The sequence below is a fragment of the Globicephala melas genome, chromosome 20, assembly GCF_963455315.2.
Source record: "Globicephala melas chromosome 20, mGloMel1.2, whole genome shotgun sequence".
Lineage (NCBI taxonomy): Eukaryota > Metazoa > Chordata > Mammalia > Artiodactyla > Delphinidae > Globicephala > Globicephala melas.
The window spans coordinates 48,000,861-48,022,819 of NC_083333.1; the positions used below are offsets into that span (position 1 = coordinate 48,000,861).

The window sequence follows — 21,959 nt, forward strand, 5'->3', positions numbered from 1 at the left end:
CTGGAAAGACCTTAAGTCTATCTCCCACTTGAAAATATAACACAGATCTTGAATTTAGCTTGATTCCTATCATTGCTTGCCAAAACCTACTCCTTCTCCAGTCTTCCTCATTTCATTAAATGGTATCAGCATTCACAAACAATTGTTCAGGCTGAAAATCTAGCTTGGATTCCTCCTCCCCTCATACTCTATATCTGATTCATTAGCAAGCCCTGGGAAAAGTCCTCATCTAGAAGCTAGATTAGATTTTCACTTCAAATTTAATCTTGCCCTATTATCATTTTTACTAAACACAACATTCATCAATTAAATCACTTATCTATTATTTGTACTTTTCCTTTAAAATTTATTTACCTTAAGCCATATCCTAATTATCAAAAGACCCTCATAGCATAACAAATAACCTATCTGCAAAAATAATTTCTTTACTCAGTTAACACAGAAGCAAAACTCCCACTTGTACCATGATAACAAGAAAATGATCTTCAATTCAAATGAGATATAAAAGGCAACACAATCCCAAAGATTATTAGAAGTAAATACATTTACTAATCCAATAGAACAGTGGTAAGAGGAATGGAAAAAAAACCAGAAGATGCTTATTTTCTTTACCAAGACTTATGAAATTACTCCATGTTAAAATGACATGGTAGGGAGATAATCCAACTGAATCATTGTTATGGCATGAGACTTTTTCAGAGTTCATGTATAGATATGCACGTATAGATACTGCTCCCATTTGGAATTTCAGAGGGTTGAGATGATGCAAATTTCCTGGTGAATTCATACTCTCTACTTTTGTAGTAATAGAAGCCAAGGATATTACCTGAAGCATATAAAATACTAGCTGAAAAAATTTAGGTAAGAGATCAGAGAATACAATTATTAGACACTGGAATGTCTAGGTGATGAAAGGAAGGCGTACAGTCTCTCCTACTCAAAAGACCAAACCAAATGGTTGAACTGTATGTTCTCTGGATGGTTCTTCAAGGAGTGATTAACCTGACATGGAATGGGTCCTATAAATCACACAGAATTCACATAAATTCTTCTTCTACATTTGGAAACCAAAGATCTAGGAAGATGCCCTGAAACTCACCAATCTTGCGCATGATTACTAGCTTCCTGAGGTGGGAGTGGGCTGGCTAATCGAGATACTTGAATCCAAACTGCATCATACAGGTCTTTCTTCCGGGTATGCGCAGTACATGGAACAATCAGAGGCATTCCGAAAAGGCTGGGGCGATTCTTCTGAGATGACAGGAAATACAGTTCTGTCCTCATCTGTATGTACAAACAAGAGAAGGAAGAGCGGAGAAGATAGGCCTCTGATTCCTCCCTTTCATTCTTCTAAGACTGCCAAAAACAGGCATCACTACCATTTTCAACTTAGTCGCTATCACACTTCTCTTTATTTATAGGACCATCTTTTATTAATATGAAGAGAATGGTTATTCAAAGTGGAATCACTAAAAGGTTGAGGTATTGCCAATTTCAGAGTTGCTCTCTATCAAACTTGGGTTTTCAGCATTTAATATTTTCAAACTGCGTAGTTTTTCTCTGATAAATATTTCTCACACACACTGAATCATATGTAAAAAAATTAAAAATCATATTCTTAATTACATGATAGAATAAAAGTAAGGTAAACTTTTAAAACGTTTGCTTTGAGTATGTTAAAGGAGATTTTTATCATTTCTTAACATGGAGATACTGCACAGAATTAGCTTGGAAATGATGGCTTAAAACAAAAGTTCAGTATAATAGAAAGGTTGCTGGGAGTTGCAGGATTACTCAAAAAAGCTGATGAGCGCTTGGACATTTAATTCTTTAAGTTTGGTCTTTATATAGTAGAGAAGCTAAGCCAACAACTTATAAACCCACTAGTTTCTAAGTGAAAAGACTCTCTTATTTCAGATCCTCAAGTATTTTGTTTTGCCATTATTCACTTAAGATTAGCTAAGTACATGATTTTAAGACCCCATTTCATGTGTTGGTAGTTATATTATTATAAGACCCACAGAAATGTGGACAGGGTTCAGAACTATTTTTTAAAAATCAAAAAACTTAGATGAGTTTTTCTCTTCTAAAACTTCTACTTTTCTTCCACTCCAACTCCTGGTAGATGACTTATTTTACTAAATAAATGAGGTCATTTAAGCAACTATTTCTTTACTCTTCTCAGTGTATTTCTCTTCTTTTTTTAAAAAATTAATTTATTTATTTTTGGCTGCGTTGGGTCTTCGTTGCCGCGCGCAGGCTTTCTCTAGTTGCAGCGAGTGGGGGCTACTCTTCATTGCGGTGCGCAGGCTTCTCATTGTGGTGGCTTCTCTTGTTGCAGAGCATGGGCTCTAGGTGCGTGGGCTTCAGTAGCTGTGGCACGTGGACTCAGTAGTTGTGGTGTACGGGCTTAATTGCTCTGCTGCATGTGGGGTCTTCCTGGACCAGGGTTCGAACCCGTGTCCCCTGCCTTGTCAGGTGGATTCTTAACCGCTGTGTCACCAGGGAAGTCCCTGTATTTCTCTTCTAAACCCACACAATTTTCATCCTCTTGAAGGTAACTTCTCCCAGGGCCCTGTGGCCCATACCTGCTCAGTTCCTAATGGGATAATGCTCCCAGCTTTACTGCATCAGGAATTTTCCTTTTGTCCTCTCCTAACAACTTTTTCTCTAATCTGAAAAAACTCACTTGACCTAACTGTGCTAAGTTCTTGCCCTATTTCTTTACTTGGTTACACAGCCCAACTTCTCAGTTTTCATTCTTTTTGATGTCTCTGGCCTACGTAACCACGTCTTTCTTTCTTAATTTTTTTTTGAAACTGACTTCCCTTTAGTTGTTGTGTCAACACAACACTATTTCTCCCTTTAGTCTCTGAATATTCTTGCCTATGTTACCTTGCCTTATTCCCCTTCTTTTTCTATCTTGTAGAAGGGAGTAGAAGAAAAATACTTTCAAAGTAAGTCAACCATGAGATCAAAGGGTCTGAAAGAAGAAGGTGGCAATGAAAATGACGAAAAATGGTAAATTCAAGTAGTATTTTGAAAGAAGAAATTAAAAGGCATAATGATACACTGAATATAGGGTTTTAGAAGAAAAGGGGAAAAAAATCTAAGAACACTTCTAGGCTTTAGCCTTTAGCATGGAAGAACGGTGTTGCCTTTCACATCAATAATGGGAAAAGGGAGTTGACTTGGGACAGATGGTAAAATCAATTTTAGGCATTCCCCAAAGAAGCTGCTAGATCATGAAGGAAACTGGAAACAGGGAACTGGTTAAAAGGTGAAAATTTCGAGCTGACAATATGGCTTTATGGTCCAATAATTACAAAAACCTATATATAATGCTTTAGCACTTACAAGCACTTTATGTAACATATACATGATAAATGAAGAGAGCTGTTTTCTAAGAAAGATTAAAAATACGTCAGTGTTCTTAATATATAATCTGATAATGCTCCGTTAAAAAAGACATGGGGAAATAAATGAATCACCCCAATTATTTTAGCTGATGGGACCTGTTGGAGCTGTGCTTAAACAAAATTCCAAGACACAAATATATCCCTTAATTCTCTAGGATGTCCACTCATACAATCCTGTTTAGAATATGTTCCATAGAACATCATTCACATGGTCAGAAAATCACTTTAACTCGGGAGTTACTGATTCAAAGGAGGGAAAATATACATTTCAAAGAATTATCACAAAGCAAATAGTTGTGTAATCACCAGTCAGGTCAAGAAACAATTCAGCCAGCACTCCAGAGCCTTCCTCTTGCTTCCTCCCAATCACAAATTCTTCCTTCCTCCTAACGGTAACAGTTTTTCTCAATTTTATGGTAATCAATTCTTTGCTTTTCTTTATCATTTTATACCCTACGCATAAACAGAAAATTTCATTTTCCCTGTCTTTAAAGTTTTTATTTATAAATAGAATCATATTATTGGTATTTCTTTTGTGTCTGGTTTCTTTCCCACATTATGTTTATGAGATTCATTTATGTTGGGTATAACTAAAAATTCATTTATTTTCATTGCTGTATAATATTCTATTATATGACCATGTCTCAATTTCCTTATCCTTTCTACTACTAATGGACATTTAGTGGTTTTATTTTGTGTTTTCATAAAAACACAAAATGGAATAGTGAAATTACTTATCTTTAATTAGAAAACTATTTTTACAAGTAGCCGTATTAATGTACACTCTCATCAGCAGTGTATGAGATTTCCTGTTGCTCAATTATTCTTACCAACACTGTCAACCTGTTTAATAATGATAGTTATTCTGGTGGGTGTGCAGTGATATTGTAATGTGGGTTTTTTAAAAAAAATATTTATTTTTGGTTGCCTTGGGTCTTCGTTGCTGCACGTGGTCTTCTCTAGTTGCGGAGAGTGCAGGCTACTCTTCATTGTGGTGCGCGGGCTTCTCATTGTGGTGGCTTCTCTTGTTGTGGAGCAAAGGCTCTAGGCCGTGGGCTTCAGTAGTTGTGGCACGTGGGCTCAGTAGTTGTGGTGCACGGGTTCTAGAGCTCAGGCTCAGTAGTTGTGGCGCACGGGCTTAGTTGCTCCACGGCATGTGGGATCTTCCCGGACCAGGGCTCAAACCCATGTCCCCTGCGTTGGCAGGCGGATTCTTAACCACTGCGCCACCAGAGAAGTCTTCATAATGTGATTTTAATTTGCATTTCCCTAATTAGCAGTGTGGCTGATCACTTTTTCATATGATTATTGGCGATTTAGATATCCTTTCTGTGATGTGCCTATTTAAGTATTAGCCATTTTTTTATTGAATTGTTTTTTCTTAGTGACTTATAGGAGTCCTTTATATTTTCTGGATTGAGCCTTTTTGTTGGTTATATGAGTTACAAACATCTTCTACTCCTAGGCTTGCCTTTTACTTTCTTAGTGATGTCTTTTGATGAAACCGAAGTTCATAATTTTAATGATGTACAATTTATCTTTTCTTTTATGGTTAGTGCTTTCTGTGTCCTGTTCAAGAATCTTTTTCTCTAAACCAAGGTCATGAATATATTCACGTTTATTATCTTCTAGGGTCTGCTTTTCCTTCATATTTAATTCTGCAGTCCACCTGGAATTGATTTTTATGTGGTGAGAGGTAGGTGTGTCAAGTTTCATATGGCTATTCAATTATCCCAGCACAATTTACCGAGAAAACTGTCTTCCACTGCTCTGTAATGCCATCTTTGTTATAAATCAAGTGTTCATACATAACAGAGCCCTGTTTCTGGGCTCTCTATTTTATTTCATTGGTCTATTTGCCTTTTCTCACACCAATATCACAATGTCTCAAGTATCATTGCTTTATAAAATCATTATATCTGGTAGCTCAATTCTTCATGTTTTGTTCTTCTTCAAGACTGTCTTGGTTATTTTAGTGCTTTGTGCTTCCATATATTAGAATCAGCTTATCAATTTATACACACACAAGCATACACATACAGAGTATGCATTTTTATTGGGATTGTGCATTGAATCTGTAGATTTGTTTGTGGAGAACGGATATGTTTGAAATACTGAGTCTTCTAATCCATGAACACAGTCTGTTCCTTCAAACATCTGAGTCTTCTTTAATTTCTAGCAATAATATTTTATTGTTTTCTATACAGATACCTTGTATATTTTTTGTAAAGTTTATTTCCAGGTATTTAATTTTTTTCTTGGTACTTAGTTTTTTGAATAAATGATAATTTTATGATAAATGATTTCTGTAGTGAATTTTGGTGGTCCCCAAAAAGATATGTCACATCCTAACTCCAAGAACTTACGAATATGACCTTATATGGCAAAAGGGTTTTTGCATATGTAATTAATTGAGATATCATCCTGGATTATTTGGATGGCCCCTAAATCCTATGACAATTGTTCTTATCAGTGAAAGGCAGAGGAAGAAGGAGAAGAAGGCCAAGACAGATGCAGAGATTGGAGTTATACAGCCACAAGCTAAGGAATGCCTGTACAAGTTGGAAGAGGCAAGAAGGATTCTCTCCTAAAACCTATGGAGGGGGCACAACCCTGTTGATGCCTTGATGTCAGACTTCTGGCCTTCAGAACTGTGAAAGAATTAATTTCTGTTGTTTTAAGCCACCAAGTTTGTGGTAATTTGTTACAGCAGTCCTAGGAAACAACTTGTCTTGCCCAAGAATCTTCTTGTTTCTCCCTCCAAAACAAACAAACAAAACCTTCTCCCCAAAGGCATCTACACTTATATGGCGGAGAAGATGTACGTGGCAACATGAACATATAGGAGCCACAAACTTTTTAAAGACAGTAGTACTATATTCAGATGCACCAGCTCTCCTGTTGCTGCTTGATACATGAGTGAGGAATGTCATTTCATACGTAGGCCGTCATGTGTGATATTAAATCCTGGCTGCAATCACTTAGAACATAACACATTGAAAGTGCACACACTGAAGATGCTGCAAAGACAGAAAATGGCTGTTTCATAAATAACACTGGCAAGACCAGCAGTAACTTGCCTAACATTAAACTAACCATTTTTCGGTGGACTGCAATGATGTAGCCTGTAAAGGAACTGTCAGGAAGAGATGGCATATGACCATTCACCATTCCATTTGTGAAGTTTTTCTCAGTTCCACATGGCACAACAGTGTTTGGCATTCCATTGGGGATGAATATGGATCGAGGCAGGTCCCCATTGGTGGTTAGGGTGAACATTCCATTTGTAGATGGGGAAGAGGAGAAATCTACAAATTCAAAGATAAGTATAGCATTACAAGTCTGTGGTACCTTTATCTTTGCTCTTTTCTCAAATATCGCTGGAGCCCAGACCACTGACACTCTCTTTTAACAGAGGACAGGGAGGAATCATAGGTCAAATGATAATTCTAGATTAACTGGAAGATTTTAACTTCAGATTTTACCTCGATAACTCACACTTCTGACTAAATGACAAAGCATGAGTAGCTGATAGAAAGAGTAAGTAGAATTTTTCCAACAATCTTTATTAGTACTGTGTTGTGGCACAAAAACAGTTCTACTGCTTTTCTTTTTCCTCTCCTCTAAAAATTCATTTCTCCATTCTTCTAGAAATGTTCTAAGACGGTAGTCCCAAGCCAGATGATGGGTTTTTAAAAAATTGTTTAACTTTTAAAAAAGACTATTTTTTAGGGCAGTTTTAGACTCAGTAAAATAAAGAGCAAGGTAGAGATTTCCCACCTGCTGCCTGCCCCCACCCAGCACAGCCTCCCCCAGTAGCAACCTGCCCCACCAGAGTGAAACATTTGTTACAACTGATGAAAGTCGCTGCTTTTTAAATTAAAATTAAATTAAAAGTGCATTTCCTCCCTTTGACTAGCCACATTTCAAGTGCTAAACAGTCCATGTGACTAGTAGATAACTCTATTGGATGGCAAAGATTACAGGAAGTTTTCCTCATTGCAGAGAGTTCTATTGGACAGTGATGATAACCAAAAAGCAATGTTAAATCATCCACCAACCCAACCATCAGTACTATCTACTGAGTGCCAATGAGAGGAGCCTCATTCTCTCTGAAGCATGTTATAGTTGGGGAACGAATCTAACTGGCAACAGTATAAAGAGGAGACAAACCCCACTAATGGCCAAAAAGACTCATTGGATGACCATATTAAATCACAGGCAATATTAGATAAACAGATTCCTTTTTAGTCAAATTTATTATTTTGTTTTCTGATAGTACATTTCTCTCATACCATCTGTTACCATGTTAATATTAGATAAAAGAGTTAAAGGACATCTGAATTCCAGTGGTAGATTTAGCTAGTAACTACCTATCTAACTTAGGTTCTCTGAATTTTAGGTTCCTCACCTATAAAATGAGGATTTGAGATAAATGATCACCAAGGTTTCCTTCAGGCTCCAAAATTCTTTTGCTCTAATATTTTTAGCCTAAACAAAAGCCTAAAAAGGATGACAACCCTTAGACTGTTATTCAAAGCTAAAATCATGAGAAGGAGCTCTAGTTCTATCTTACCTGTCTGTACTGGACTAGAAGCTGAAATTGGAGATCCAGGGACGGGAATTTCAAATGCACACAAAAATCCACTCACTGAGAGTCGTACTTTCTGGTTGTCCTGAGGGAAATTCTATAGAAAAAGAGGCAAGATGAGAAGGGGGAGATGTTTCAGATAAAATGGAGAATCATCCCTCTGATAGATCTGAAGCAAATGTCTTAGATCCTTTTATCAGTAAAACAAATAAGATGTCCGAATAATTTTTCTAAAATAACTATAAATGAAAGCTTGATAAACTAAGTGAAAACTAACCTTCCTGACAAAACCATTATCCCCTTTCATAGGAGGGCAGTATGATGTGTATAACTGACTTCTTAAGTTTTGTCCATCATTTCAAGAATCTAAACCCAAAATCCCCAGAGAGATCTCACCTCCGCATTACGTATGAAAAAAAATGTCAAAGAGGTGGGAGTTTGTTCAGAAATCCCAAAGATGAATATAAATAATACCAGTGGTAGGAGCTCAATTTAGGGTAGGCAATATATTTATTAAATTTCTTGTTTCTCCAGCTGGTATGCAAGAAGTGATTTGTGTCACTTTGTCTTTACTCTTTAATTTCTTAGTGTGTTGAAAGGCCAGGTATATATATTCATAAATAAGTACTAAAAGAACACATTTGTACATATATAAAATACTTTAAGAATTCTAGCAATAGTGGTAATACAGAAGAGCTGTTAGATGTAGCAGCAGCAGTCACTGGGGGTAAATCTAGACTGTAGTGACACAGCTAGATCACTCCATATAGGTAGCTTTGGGCTTACATATTTCCCTTCTTTAAAAATACCACCATTGGGACTTCCCTGGTGGTCCAATGGTTAAGACTCTGTGCTTCCACCGCAGGGGACACGGGTTCGATCCCTTGTAGGGGAACTAAGATCCTGCATGCCATGCAATGTGGCCAAAAATAAATAAATAAAAAAAACACCACCGTCATTATTACTCTTTTATTCTCGTAGACAACTCTTTTTTTTTTTTTTTTTTTTTTTTGCGGTACGCGGGCCTCTCACTGTTGTGGCCTCTCCTGTTGTGGAGCACAGGCTCCGGACGCGCAGGCTCAGCGGCCATGGCTCACGGGCCCAGCCGCTCTGCGGAATGTGGGATCCTCCCGGACCGGGGCACGAACCCGCATCCCCTGCATCGGCATGCGGACTCTCAACCACTGCACCACCAGGGAAGCCCCTGGTAGACAACTCTTTTAAGTTTCTTCCAGAACGAAAAACTTCACAAATTTTTTTCCAGTTTTTGTTGTGTTTTATTATCTCCCTTGGTCATTTGACACAATAATTAATTGAGAAAACTGTGATCTTTGAAGGATGGAATCAAGAGTTTCCTAAAAAGAACAGCTAATATCACCTTTATGTTGGAACCATGTACTTCTGCAAGAAGGATTTGTTCTGATTTAAGTCCACAGAGATCGCTCAGCTGTTTTTTTAAACCTGTGTACTTTTCATCCATATTCAGTCTTAGTCCATACCGTACAGGGGTAGTACCATCCAACGTAATAACTAGTAAAGAGAAAAGATTTTTTTACCAGTAAAATTCAGGTTTCATTGAAAGCTTTACACTGTGTGTGTGTGTGTGTGTGTGTGTGAGAGAGAGAGACTTGGAAATAGCAAACATTTCAGTCTAGAATTTTAATTTTATATGTAAACACTACGACAGATGGTGCTTAAAGATAATCTTAAGTAAAATCATTATTTTTTGAATATTCATCTGATACAGAAGTGTGAGTGGCTTTGCAAGATTTTAAAGAGAGTTCCTGGCACATTTGAAACTGACAGAAGACTCAATGGGCACAAAAATGGACCCATATTCCAAGTCTTTCAAACCTCAAATCATGCCTGAAATTAGACTGTTAAATTGTAACATGCTCACAACACTGTAAACCAACTAACACCAATAAAATTAAAAAAAAAAATTATAACATGCTGACTACCAATCTTTATGAGAACGCATTATACACAAATGACTATACTTACAAATTCAGGCTGCTTGAATAAGGTAAAAGACAATGGAATTAAATAATTTTTCATAACTTTGCGACCCACCTGTTATTTCTAAGTGCATATAACTGTCCATCGGTAGTGGCAAAGACAAAAAATTGAAAGGGTCAAATCGGACACTTATATGCCCACATGTCTTGCATTTGACTTGGGACCTTAGCTGCCCATGGAACAAATCCACAACTATTGATCTATTTCTCCTCAGATGGTTGTCCCAGGCCTAGCAAGAAAAATGATTAGAGAAATTTTTTATCTCCCCAAATTCAAAGAAAATGGTTAAATATATTAGATCTAAATGTCAAGAATATAATCCTTAAAAAATAAAAGCTTCATGCCTACAAATTTACAAGTCAGATATGTAATTTAAAATATACTGTCTACTGAGATAGTAGAGAAATACATAAAATACTTCAAGAATTCTGGCAACAGTGGTAACACAGAAGAGCTGCCAAGTGTAGCAGCAGCACTCACTGGGGTAAATCTAGACTGTAGTGACATAGCCAGATCACTCTGCATCGGCAGCTTTGGGCTTACATATTTCCCTTCTTTAAAAATACCACCATCGGGACTTCCCTGGCGGTCCACAATAGAATGTGATTCTTTCTGCTCAATCTATAACGTATTAAATTCAGACGGAAAACCCTATTTTTTTCTTTCTTCTTACCATAGTAACAATGATGAGTTCTTTGTCCATTAAAAAGCGGATAAAATATGCCTATTGGTCACTGTACACATTACTTTAGCAATTATGGGGACTCCTAAATTTCTACTGAATGATTATTCCTACATCCTCTCCCCCAAATTTACATTGAAGAGGAAACACTTTTCTATTTTCATTAAAGATGCTTTGTTTTAGGATTATTGCACAAGAAATAAGCAGAGAAACGTAAATTCCTTCATTTTCGCAGTAAAATTCTGACCGCAGAATAGTTTAGTTATCATTAAGTTGTGCAACACGTATTTGTGGTCAGAATATTTTATCTATTGCTTACATTAGAAACTCAAAACTGACAAACCTCTGCAGCTACTTCCCAGTCTGGTCGGCCATCACTGTCCTTTAGTTCCACATATGGCTTCTCATGGACTCGGTTGAGATCTTCATGAAGACCATCCAAGAGAAAAGCCAGAAGTTCTTGGGAGTCTTGTTGCTGGAACCCATTAAACCTGGGAGCATATTTTGCTATGGTCCACTATAAATATAAGAGGAATCAAACTCATTATTTGCTATCTCATAAAGTTTAGAAAGAACATGCCCATAATTCTATCAGAGGCATTAGAAGAAGATACATAGTATAGTATTTAGTCTGTCTCTATTTCAGCAAACATATTTTGGATAATCATGAAATCTTTCTAATCTTAATCTCAAATGATGCTCCCTCCCCCAGCCCCAAAAAAGTATTATGGCCAATCCTATGTCCTGGTTTAGCATCATATAAGCAAACAGTTCTTAAGGTACATAGCTATTTAAGATACAAGATGGAAATATTAAAATGGCATTTGCTCACATTGGAAGATTCCCTTTTATAATGTTTTCTTTTACAGTTAGCTTTTCTGGTCTTGTTGTATCCTAGCTTTTATTATTAGAGGCAGAATAGCCTCATGTTCAACTGTGAGGACTTAGTAACTAGCTTGCAACCTTGGACAAGCTATTTGACTGCTATGAGTCTTAGTTTCCTGAGCCATAAAATGCGGATAATAATGTTGCTTTATACTGTAGGGCCATTTAGAAGATTAAATGAGTTAATACATAATTATTACAGTGGCTGGTAATCCTAACATCAACTAGAATTCACTGCATATGATATTAATGTCAAATTTGTATCCATTAAATTACATTCTTTCTTTCTGCTACTTTTTAAAATTCTACAGATAGAAGTAATTATCTTAGTAATGTTAAAAATGTATGGAGTATCATTAATTAGACTCAAGTCTACCTTGCAGTTAGAATACTGCTAATAGTGAAGGATTAAGAAAGAAAGGCTTACTGTATATACAAGTAAGATACCTGATAAATTAGTAAAATGAATGACATCCCAAATTTAGACTATACTTTTGATCTTTTTCTACCCAGTATGTCTATAGTAGTATTTTGCATATATGTGAAGAAGTAAAAGTATCTGACATCCAGTTTATGCCTTGTGAAGGACCCAAAAACATTACACTAAAACTAAAAAGCTAAATATAAATAACATGTAGAGAAAAATAATTACTTAAATAACTGCTTAGGACTTAAATACCTTTATATTATTTTAACATGCTTACCCGAAGCTTTAATGGGGCAACATTCTTCTGAGTTCCACTCCAAAGTTCCTGTACTAAATCCCCATAGCATTTAGCCATATGCCCCTTCATACCAATGGGATTTGTCCTAGAAGTTTGAGAGGAAAATTCATTGCCAAAGATTCTTATAAATCACAATCATGTGGACACAGAAATGCCTAGAGTCTGTTTCCTCACATCAAAATATCTTTTCAAAATAAGAGAAGTAGCATTTGGTCCTTACTTCATGCTTAATAGGGCAAATGAGATTAAGACTTTGCTCCCCCAGGGTGAAGAGAGAGGAGATTTAGGTAATATTGTGTTCATAGCAAAGTTATAAAAGTTAAGAGCCAATGACTCAAGGAAGATTACCTGTTGAGTTCATAAAGATGTCTCCCTGAGATAAAATACTGTGTCAGTGGCTGTGTGTTACTAACACACTGGATGCTTGAGTTCATGAAGCATGTGTTCCCCAGGTTACTCAGACCTGTGGCCCCCTTTTCTGTCGGAACTGGAACAAACAACATGAGAACGGAAGCCTAGCTGTAGCAAGATGTCATGACCAAACAGTTATTTGTATTCAATGCAATGATTTTTATAACTCTTCTAATCAATTAAATGGAGTTAATATTTCTCTATTGGGTCTTGCAATGCTAAGTAGAGGCTTTTTAATGGAGCATCATCGGCAATCATGATAATCTATGTTCATTTGTAATCTAGAAGCAGCAGTGATTCTCTTTAATTGTTATGATCGTTTTTTAGAGTTCAAACAATTCTCTCCTAGAATTATGTCTTTCAAAATATATAAATTATTTAATTGCATGGTTAGAAAGAAATTTGATGCTTCAGGAAAAAGAAAAATAAGAGGGGGCCTAATCGCTTTTGAGCTAGAAAGCTACAAGTCGTTAACACTTCAATAGTTGAGAGAAGGAAAAATAAAAGAATAATTTTAAGATTGTTTAAAAATAATACACTGTAGACTTACCCTTGTGTCTATCTATTTTACTACTGTTTGCTATAAAGGACATTTCTTCAGGCCAACTCATATCTTTGTTGCGAACTGGAAAAACAGACAGCAATGTGTTAATTTCTTATCTATTCAAATCACACCCACTAAATTGCTTCTGTTAAAAAAAAAAGTTCTTATTTCTAAATCAGAAACTGAAAAAAAAATCAAGTTAATTTTAGTAATTGCCTCTGAAACCATTCCAATTCTTTACACTGGAGACTTTATTGGTTAGAATTAATTAGTAAGCTAATCTCTAAACTACATACATGAAGTAAAATTATACTCAACCATCTATAGAAGGAATTAAAGTTCTTAAACTTAATACATTGGAACTATTACAATGCTTTCTTAAATTGTGACAACTGCCAGAGTAATCTATTCATTTTAATACAAAGGCAGCTAGGAATGTTTCATGAATCTTTTTTTTTTTTTTGGCGGTACGCGGGCCTCTCACTGTTGTGGCCTCTCCCGTTGCCGAGCACAGGCTCCGGACGCGCAGGCTCAGCGGCCATGGCTCACGGGCCCAGCCGCCCCGCGGCATGTGGGATCTTCCCGGACCGGGGCACGAACCCGTGTCCCCTGCATCGGCAGGCGGACTCTCAACCACTGCGCCACCAGGGAAGCCCTGTTTCATGAATCTTGATGAGAAAAGACACACTAAGTTTTCAATGATGTGTGCTTGCCAGTGTGTAAATCTATGCTTATGTTGGTGAATGACTAGTGTTGACTAATGAAAAGCCTGCACCACTAACTGTTGCAAGAAAGTCTCCTGACAAAGAGGCAGCTTGAAAATTTTAAGGAGCTATAAACTTATAACTGAATTCACTTGTTTTTACCCACTGTTTCCACCCTTTCCAGCCAATGAATGCAGACATGTTTTTCTCTTAAAGCAATATAAATAGTATTACATTACAGTAGGATTACATAAGGGTTTAATGGGTTTTCTTTACTATATAGAATATAGTGATCAAATACCAGTTGGAAAAACTATAAAATCAACTATCAGTGAGTAATTCAATCTTTAAATTCTTCCCCTAAAAATCTAATACAAATGCATGCTTCCATCTTGTACCTTCAATTACCAAGTGCTGCTCATCCTGGATTTTCAAATATTCCAATCTATGATCCTCATCATCCAGAAGAGTGAGGTAATTCTGTATATGGAGGAGGAAATGTTTTGTTAATTTAATTACTAAACATGAAACAAATATGGAAATAAAAATGAATGACAATTAAAAACATCCTTGTAGTTACATAACTCGTGACAGATATTTAGCATATTATAGTTATTCAGAAATGCTTATAATTTTGGTGGCAAAATGAGGGAAAGACAATGTATACTTTGTAAACACATACTTTATGTCTCTAAAAAAGTTATATAGGATTTGGGGGAGACCAGAAAAGACTCATCACATATCAAACCAGAATTCATTGAGATTTAGATTTTCTGAACAGCTGATAGAAAAGAAGTTTTTTTAGTATCTAGTATGAAATTCAGTAAATGTGCTTGTGGTCAAGATGGAACTTGATTATTTACTAGGAATTGAAAATGTAAAACCAAATGTCATGCAATAGAATTATACATTTTTGTTGATGCTCACCCTGTCTAAAGTGCTCAGAAAATTAATTCATTTAATTCTTACAACTATCCTAAGGGAAATACTATTATTTTCCCAATTTACTCATGAGAAAACTGTGACACAGAGTCAAGGGACTCGCCCTTGGTTATTCAACTAACAGGTGTGAGGGCCAAGATTTAATCCGTGGCAGTGTAGCTCCAGGACCTCTGCTCTTAACTTATTATACAACTGGTCACCTCTCAATGGTGACCAAAGGAGAATGTAAGAAAGAAGGAACTAGGGAATAAAGAACTGGTTAAAACTACTTATGATCCAATTTCAGAGTATTAATGGAAATATATTGCATGTGTTAGGAAGAATATATAAGCAATTAACAGCACTGCCTCTGAGGAGAATGGAAGATAGGGGTCAGAGGATGGAAAGGAAGAATTTTCACTACATACTTTTGTATTGTTTGAATTTTTTTAACATCTATATAAGTTACTTTAAGACAAATCAAAAATAAACTATTTGTTAAAAAGTGATATTTGCCGTTACTTTATAATAATAATCTTTACAAGATGGTACTGTCCATGACTGTTATTATGGGTTTCAGATGACAAATATCTATATGTATGCATCCAGTAATTTAAAAGTTGAAGTTTCCACTGCGATTCCGAGACATGGCTTTCAGAACAATTAGTGTAGATAAAAATAACCCATACTTATGAAACATGGATTTAACACTTAATCAGGACTTTCCTTGACTCCAACATGTCTCTTACCTCACTGTTGTATAGCCACAGGCGCATATCCTCCTCTTTGATGCGCAGCCTCTGAGATAGATATTCATGAATTTCCTTGATGGTCTGCATTCGACTAAAACAGCCTGTATAGGCTAAGACCCGCTTTAATGGTGCATTCGGAGAAGGTACATTTCCTATGGTCACAGTAGTCACAGTAAGGAAAAACGCAGATGTAAAAAAAAAAAAAAAAAGCACCCCTCTCAGCAATGGGGACCATACTATTTTTGGACATGATGAGAAATGAGAGTTACAGATTTAATAATTTTATAAATTAAGACGCTTTAAGAGAAAGCTTTAAAATGAAGATAGGAGAACTAAGTGTCTTAGAGTAAGCCTTAACTTTGAAAGGAAGAACAACAAAATTAGAGGCCCAAATAATTGGCAGTATCTGGATCCCAAGAAGACTGGCAAATATCAACGGGCATCTGTATCTAGGCTGCCCTCAGCTGAGTCACACTCAATAGCAAAATCAAAACTCAGTGTAAGAATGGGGAAGATAAAATGGGGCTGGATTTGAATTCCACAGATAGATAATTGGATTTACCTGATCTACTTTCTTAAAATAAACTGTCTTTGAGTTACTAATCACATCACTCTCATTAAGTAGCCCAATTACCTAGCACACTGGTACAATTACACAAGAATTGTTACTTGTACTTAGAATTCTAAGTAGGCATAGATGTTACTTGGCCAAACAAAGCTTTAAAGTGAAGCCAAGAAACTTCCCATGACAAAAAAATTGCCCTATTGAAAGGTAGTAAGGGGGGAATCATATGGCCTGCCCACCCGAAAAGAGAAAAGCAGATATGACCTTGAATTCTTGAAGGGCTCAAGGTGGAAACAAAAAGAGGCAATAAGAGGAAAGAGTGAATACTGAAGGAAGAATATATCAAGTCTAACCACATATTTCAAAAGAAAAGGGTGATAAAATGACAAGAGATTATGGAAATCAAAAACAGGTTGCTAAAACAATATGCTAAACCCTGGGTAACTACTCAGCCAAAAATCTAGACAAAAGCTGTAGCTTAAAATGGTCATCTCTGCCTATGGGAGGTTATAGTTTACTGAGCAACCCAAAACTAAAATACACTTAACATATCAATATAATCCATGAAGGGTACAATTATACACTCGAGGTAGTTTTCCATCCATTCAATGGTGACTTAGCTTTTTTCCTCCCATTAAATGTGCTTTGAGTCTTTACCTACTAAACAGAGGAGAAAAGTACTGGCATCATCCACTTTTTCAGAGTTTCCAAGAATTAACTCACCTAAAATAAGCTGAAAAATCATCTAACAATGACTTCTTGTCTGTTGAAAAGGCTACAATTAAGTCATTGTTAACTGTGGCAAGGTTTGTATACCTGTCATTCCAAAAGGAATAAAAGAGCCTAGTAAACAGCTGTGATAAATTGAGTAATGAGAAAGATGAAAACCACGTTATGGAGAACAAACCCAACCATGATCAATTTTTAAACATCTAGCAAGGCAAATCATTTACTATCAGCAAGCAAAGGATAATCCCTAGAAGAAAACAAAAGAGCAAATTTCTCCAAAAACACATCAGAGGATTAGTTATAAGATTACAGCAAGAAAGCATATTTTTATAAACTTCAAAGTGATTAATGATTGATTTCACAACTAATTAGTAAGAAATAAAATTTCAAATTAAGAACAAATTTGGAGCATAATAACTACCCAGTTCTAGGATTCAGAAGCATTTGCAAGTGCAGTGTCCAAGTCAACTTCTATTGTCCTTAAGCCACATAAGAAATTTATTTGAATTCTAGACAGTTTTTGTAGCATAGCTCATTAAGCAGGCAGCCACTTATTATACATAATTTTGTGCTTTTGAATAGCACCAACAAATCTAGTGGAATTTACAGAAGCAGCAAAAATCTAGGATCAGCACAAGAGTTACAAAGAATACTTACTAAAAGCGCAACAACACATCTTGCCTCTCATGTTATCTTTCAAAGAGAATTGAAAAAGATATGTACTAAGGGTGACATGGGAGCAAGGCAAATACTATTATTATTCAATGGAAAATTAAATTAAGAGTGTTTCAGAGAGATTCTTATTTCACTGTTCCTTGATTTTAATGTGTTCCAAGACAAAGTTTGGTTAGGCAGAGGCCACTGCTTTGCTATAATTCTTACCAAACAGTATGTGTAAGAATCTCCATATATTATCTGAATACAACCTTCAATGAAGATATAAAACTACTCTATTACATTTCAAAGGAGGGATGATACTTTATAGGGTTGGTTTGGATTCAAAGGTAGTTCTTTCATATTAAGTTATATTAATTATAACATCATTCTGGCATTGTTAACACAGTGTGGGACTATGTGTAAATGGATGAACTCATTATTTTTGCTGAAGAAGAACTATTTCAAATATTTGCAAAGCAAAAGCATTGAGCAAGTCCAGGCCATCAATAAAATTTAACCTCATAGATCAGCTCGGTGCTTTGTGACCACCTAGAGGGGTGGGATAGGGACGGTGAGAGTGAGATGCAAGAGGGAGGAGATATGGGGATATGTATATGTACAGCTGATTCACTTTGTTAGAAAGCAGAAAGTAACACACCATTGTAAAGCAATTATACTCCAATAAAGATGTTAGAAAAATAAAATAAAATTTAACCTCACAGAGAAATCAAAAGGGAATTTTTGCATGTATTACATTAAAACGAGAACTTATATGTCATTTTGATAGGCTTGATGTTTTTGAAAGAAAATGTGTCAATTTCATTTTCAAAAATGTATCTTTTCCTTTGTATTATCTGTCTGTTATAAAGGCTCCTTGGACCTAGTATGAGAAATGTATCATGTTTTGTTAAAAAAAAACAAAAAACAAACAAAAAAAGATGATATTGCCAAAGAAATTACTGCTTAGAAATTTGAGTGGAGTTGAAAAGACCAGTCATTGACTGGCAGACTCTAATTTAGGTCCAGCACATAATTTACAATGTCTTGTTCTCAAAGAAACAAAATAAATAAAATTTACTTCTACGTATTATCTTTGTATGTTTACAAGCCAAAAAAGGGAACAACATTTCTCAGTTTGCTGCTGAGATTTTGCCTCTACCCTATCTAGTTCTTGCGCATGACCGTAGATCTAAGCCCCACAAGTGATTTACTGATTCTGTATGAAAACAGATGAAAATGTGTATTAGTACAGTGGCACCAGACTATGAGCAAATTGGTTTTTATTTTTTTAAGGAAATGCATGGTATTCTTGCTGCATTCTTAAGTTACCTCTTGGTAAATGCTGAGGAAACATTCTCAGGCTCATCATACCCATATTCACCCAGATGTTAGACTGCTGTGTCCGAGTGGCAGGCTGCTGTCTCAGGAAGAGAAGATAGCGAGGAAATAATTCCAGCTCTGGGATTTCTGTCTTGCTATTCTTGATTACCTATTGTTTTAAAAGACATAAAGTGATCACTATAAAAGAAACAAAACTTGCCTTTTTTTTTGTTTTTTTTTGCGGTACGCGGGCCTCTCATTGTTGTGGCCTCTCCCGTTGTGGAGCACAGGCTCCGGACACGCAGGCTCAGCGGCCATGGCTCACGGGCCCAGCCGCTCCGTGGCATGTGGGATCTTCCCGGACCAGGGCACGAACCCATGTTCCCTGCATCGGCAGGCGGACTCTCAACCACTGCGTCACCAGGGAAGCCCAAAACTTGCCATTTTTAACCTAATTTCTTAGATTTATTTTTAAACTAAAATGTTCAATAGGTTCACTGCCTATATATCAGTTAGATTATAGAAATTCTCAGGTTTAAATTACATGGGTTTAAAGACCCTCAGCCTCCTGCACCTTAGTCCATTTTCCAGGATTAGGATTCCTGGTGGGTATTTTCTCCCCTTTCATTTAAAAGCAAGTAACATCAAAATTAAGGGGAAAAAATCTTAAATATTATCTACAATTCTAGCACTCTCACACCATAACTCTTTTCACTTTTACATATTTCATACATATAAATGATGGTATTTTAAAGGACAAATTCTTAGGAATGGAGTTAATAAAAAAGTACGAAAGTATTCATGTCATTAACTACATAAGTCATAGTGACACCCAAAATGCAGCAGTATTCCCGGAAATGTATGAATGTATTACTTTCACAAAAACTTATCACTGGATATCATTTAAAGATACCCCATTTCTGGGCTTCCCTGGTGGTGCAGTGGTTAAGAACCTGCCTGCCAATGCAGGGGACACAGGTTCGAGCCCTGGTCCAGGAAGATCCCACATGCCGTGGAGCAACTAAGCCCATGTGCCACAACTACGGAGCCTACAAGCCACAACTACTGAACCCACGTGCCACAACTACTGAAGCCCACGCACCTAGAGCCCATGCTCCGCAACAAGAGAAGCCACCGCAATGAGAAGCCCATGCACCGCAACAAAGAGTAGCCCCTGCTCGCCACAACCAGAGAAAGCCCGTGTGCAGCAACCAAGACTCAATGCAACCAAAAATAAATAATAAAATTTAAAAACAAACAAACAAAAAAAATAAAAAACAAACCCCACTTCTTTAATACATATAAAAAATATTATAAATTTGCTTAAAATTTTATTTCTTGTATTTGTAGTGAGAACAAAAATGTTTCCACGTAAAAATTTACTATCTGTGTTTTATGTAACTGGACTGTTCATATATTTTTTGTCTATGATTAAAACAACTAAATTGGATGTACAAAACTGGAAGTCACACGGTTGAAACAGGATTTTTCAGTAATCTCTCTAATAACTTGCTTGCTAGCCCCAAAACACAGGAAAACGTATTACCAAAGTAGTGCTTTAAGAGTTTTAAGAGTAGCACCTTACCAATTTAGCATTCCAAAAGGATAGCAAGGTCAACAGTCAAACTCTTTAAAACATAAAATCTTACAGAACCTTTAATAGTCTCAAGTGATTGGGCTTTGTTTCATTTCCTTTTGCCTTAGTAACCAATATATTCTGCAACAGAGCATTTTTTAATATCAAGAGGGGGCAGTAAAGAGCCAGATAAAAACAATGTTACAAACCAAACCTTTAGGACTATTTCTTAAAATTATTCTACATGTTCTGATATGCTATAGTATGGTACTAGGAAAGCTCCACTTAGGAGCTTTTTCAACTCCTATTTAAAGCAGTAAAAGGAGCTCTCCCTGACACTGGAGGAAAACAAAGTCTGTCCACTTCTAGAGAGTCACTGATAGCTGCAAAGCCAACAGTAAAATTCTCTTATGATTTCAGTTTAACTGTGATTTTGGGAAAGATCAATAATTCTGCATCTATAGTCATCAGGCTACATAAAAAACATACTTTTGGCAGAATCTGAAATGACAAAGAAGTAATTTTTATAATCTGTAGCTTGCTTTCCAAGATAAGTGATTTTGTGAGCAAATTACAGATTAACAAATTCTTATACATACAGGCACAATCATACATAAATACATATTTATTTACATTTTAATTATTCTTGTATATGAACTTATTAACTTCAACCATAACCGGCAAACAATAGATGCAATTCCATTTACAGGAATTTACCTTAAAGAGATCATCACAATGTTTAGAAAGAGACTATTCACCAGAAAATTGTTTGTTTTTTTTTTTTTCAGTCGTGTGGTGCAGCACACAAGATCTTAGTTCCCCGACCAGGGATTGAACCTGTGCCCCCTGCATTGGGAGCACAGAGTCTCAACCACTGGACTGCCAGGGAAGTCCCAGAAAATTGCTTTAAACAACTAAGATCTAGAAGCAAACTAAAAGTCCATCAGTGGTGATTGGTTAATTGTGATTTATGTACATATGCATGTGTATGTAATAAATTAAGGAACACTATGCAATTATTAAAAATAATGGTATAGATCTAAATTTATTAGCTTAGAAAGATATCAATAGCATCTATCTTAGACTGAAAATAGCAGATCACAAGACATCAAGTATAATATGATTCAATTTCATTAAATTATCTATACATATTTGTATATGTATATGAATAGGCACAGAGGAATGTTTGGAAAGATGAAAACCAAAATGTTAATAGTAATTATCTCTTAAGTAGTAGGATATGGTAGATATGGTATGCTTTTTATTTTCTTCTTTATTTTTTCTATATTGCTTAATTTGTTATCATTGAGCTTGTACATGTGCAAATTAAATAAAGCTATTTTTTAATGGTATGATTTATGTAAAAATGAAAGTATTTACTTTTAACCTTGCTGTAGCAAATATATTTAGTATTCTTTAACTTGAAACACCATATTCTAAATGTTTTTACAGCAATTTT

The 21,959-nt window shown here is 36.0% G+C and overlaps 1 protein-coding gene across 2 annotated transcripts in view; it reads right to left on the minus strand.

The window, feature by feature from the left end:
* USP32 (ubiquitin specific peptidase 32) overlaps positions 1-21,959 on the minus strand; it is a 198,092-nt gene that overhangs the window by 17,188 nt on the left and 158,945 nt on the right. Inside the window, exons 16-27 of one of the 2 annotated variants that reach the window (XM_030881837.2) lie at positions 18,934-19,093; positions 15,651-15,805; positions 14,379-14,460; positions 13,283-13,357; positions 12,670-12,808; positions 12,301-12,406; positions 11,055-11,228; positions 10,084-10,258; positions 9,389-9,540; positions 7,996-8,107; positions 6,516-6,727; positions 1,100-1,284 (exon numbers count right to left, since the gene is read on the minus strand). In XM_030881837.2, coding sequence (XP_030737697.1) covers positions 1,100-1,284; positions 6,516-6,727; positions 7,996-8,107; positions 9,389-9,540; positions 10,084-10,258; positions 11,055-11,228; positions 12,301-12,406; positions 12,670-12,808; positions 13,283-13,357; positions 14,379-14,460; positions 15,651-15,805; positions 18,934-19,093 — 1,727 coding nt within the window. The remainder of the gene's footprint in view (positions 1-1,099; positions 1,285-6,515; positions 6,728-7,995; positions 8,108-9,388; positions 9,541-10,083; positions 10,259-11,054; positions 11,229-12,300; positions 12,407-12,669; positions 12,809-13,282; positions 13,358-14,378; positions 14,461-15,650; positions 15,806-18,933; positions 19,094-21,959) is intronic. The other variant, XM_030881838.3, reaches the window with a different exon arrangement.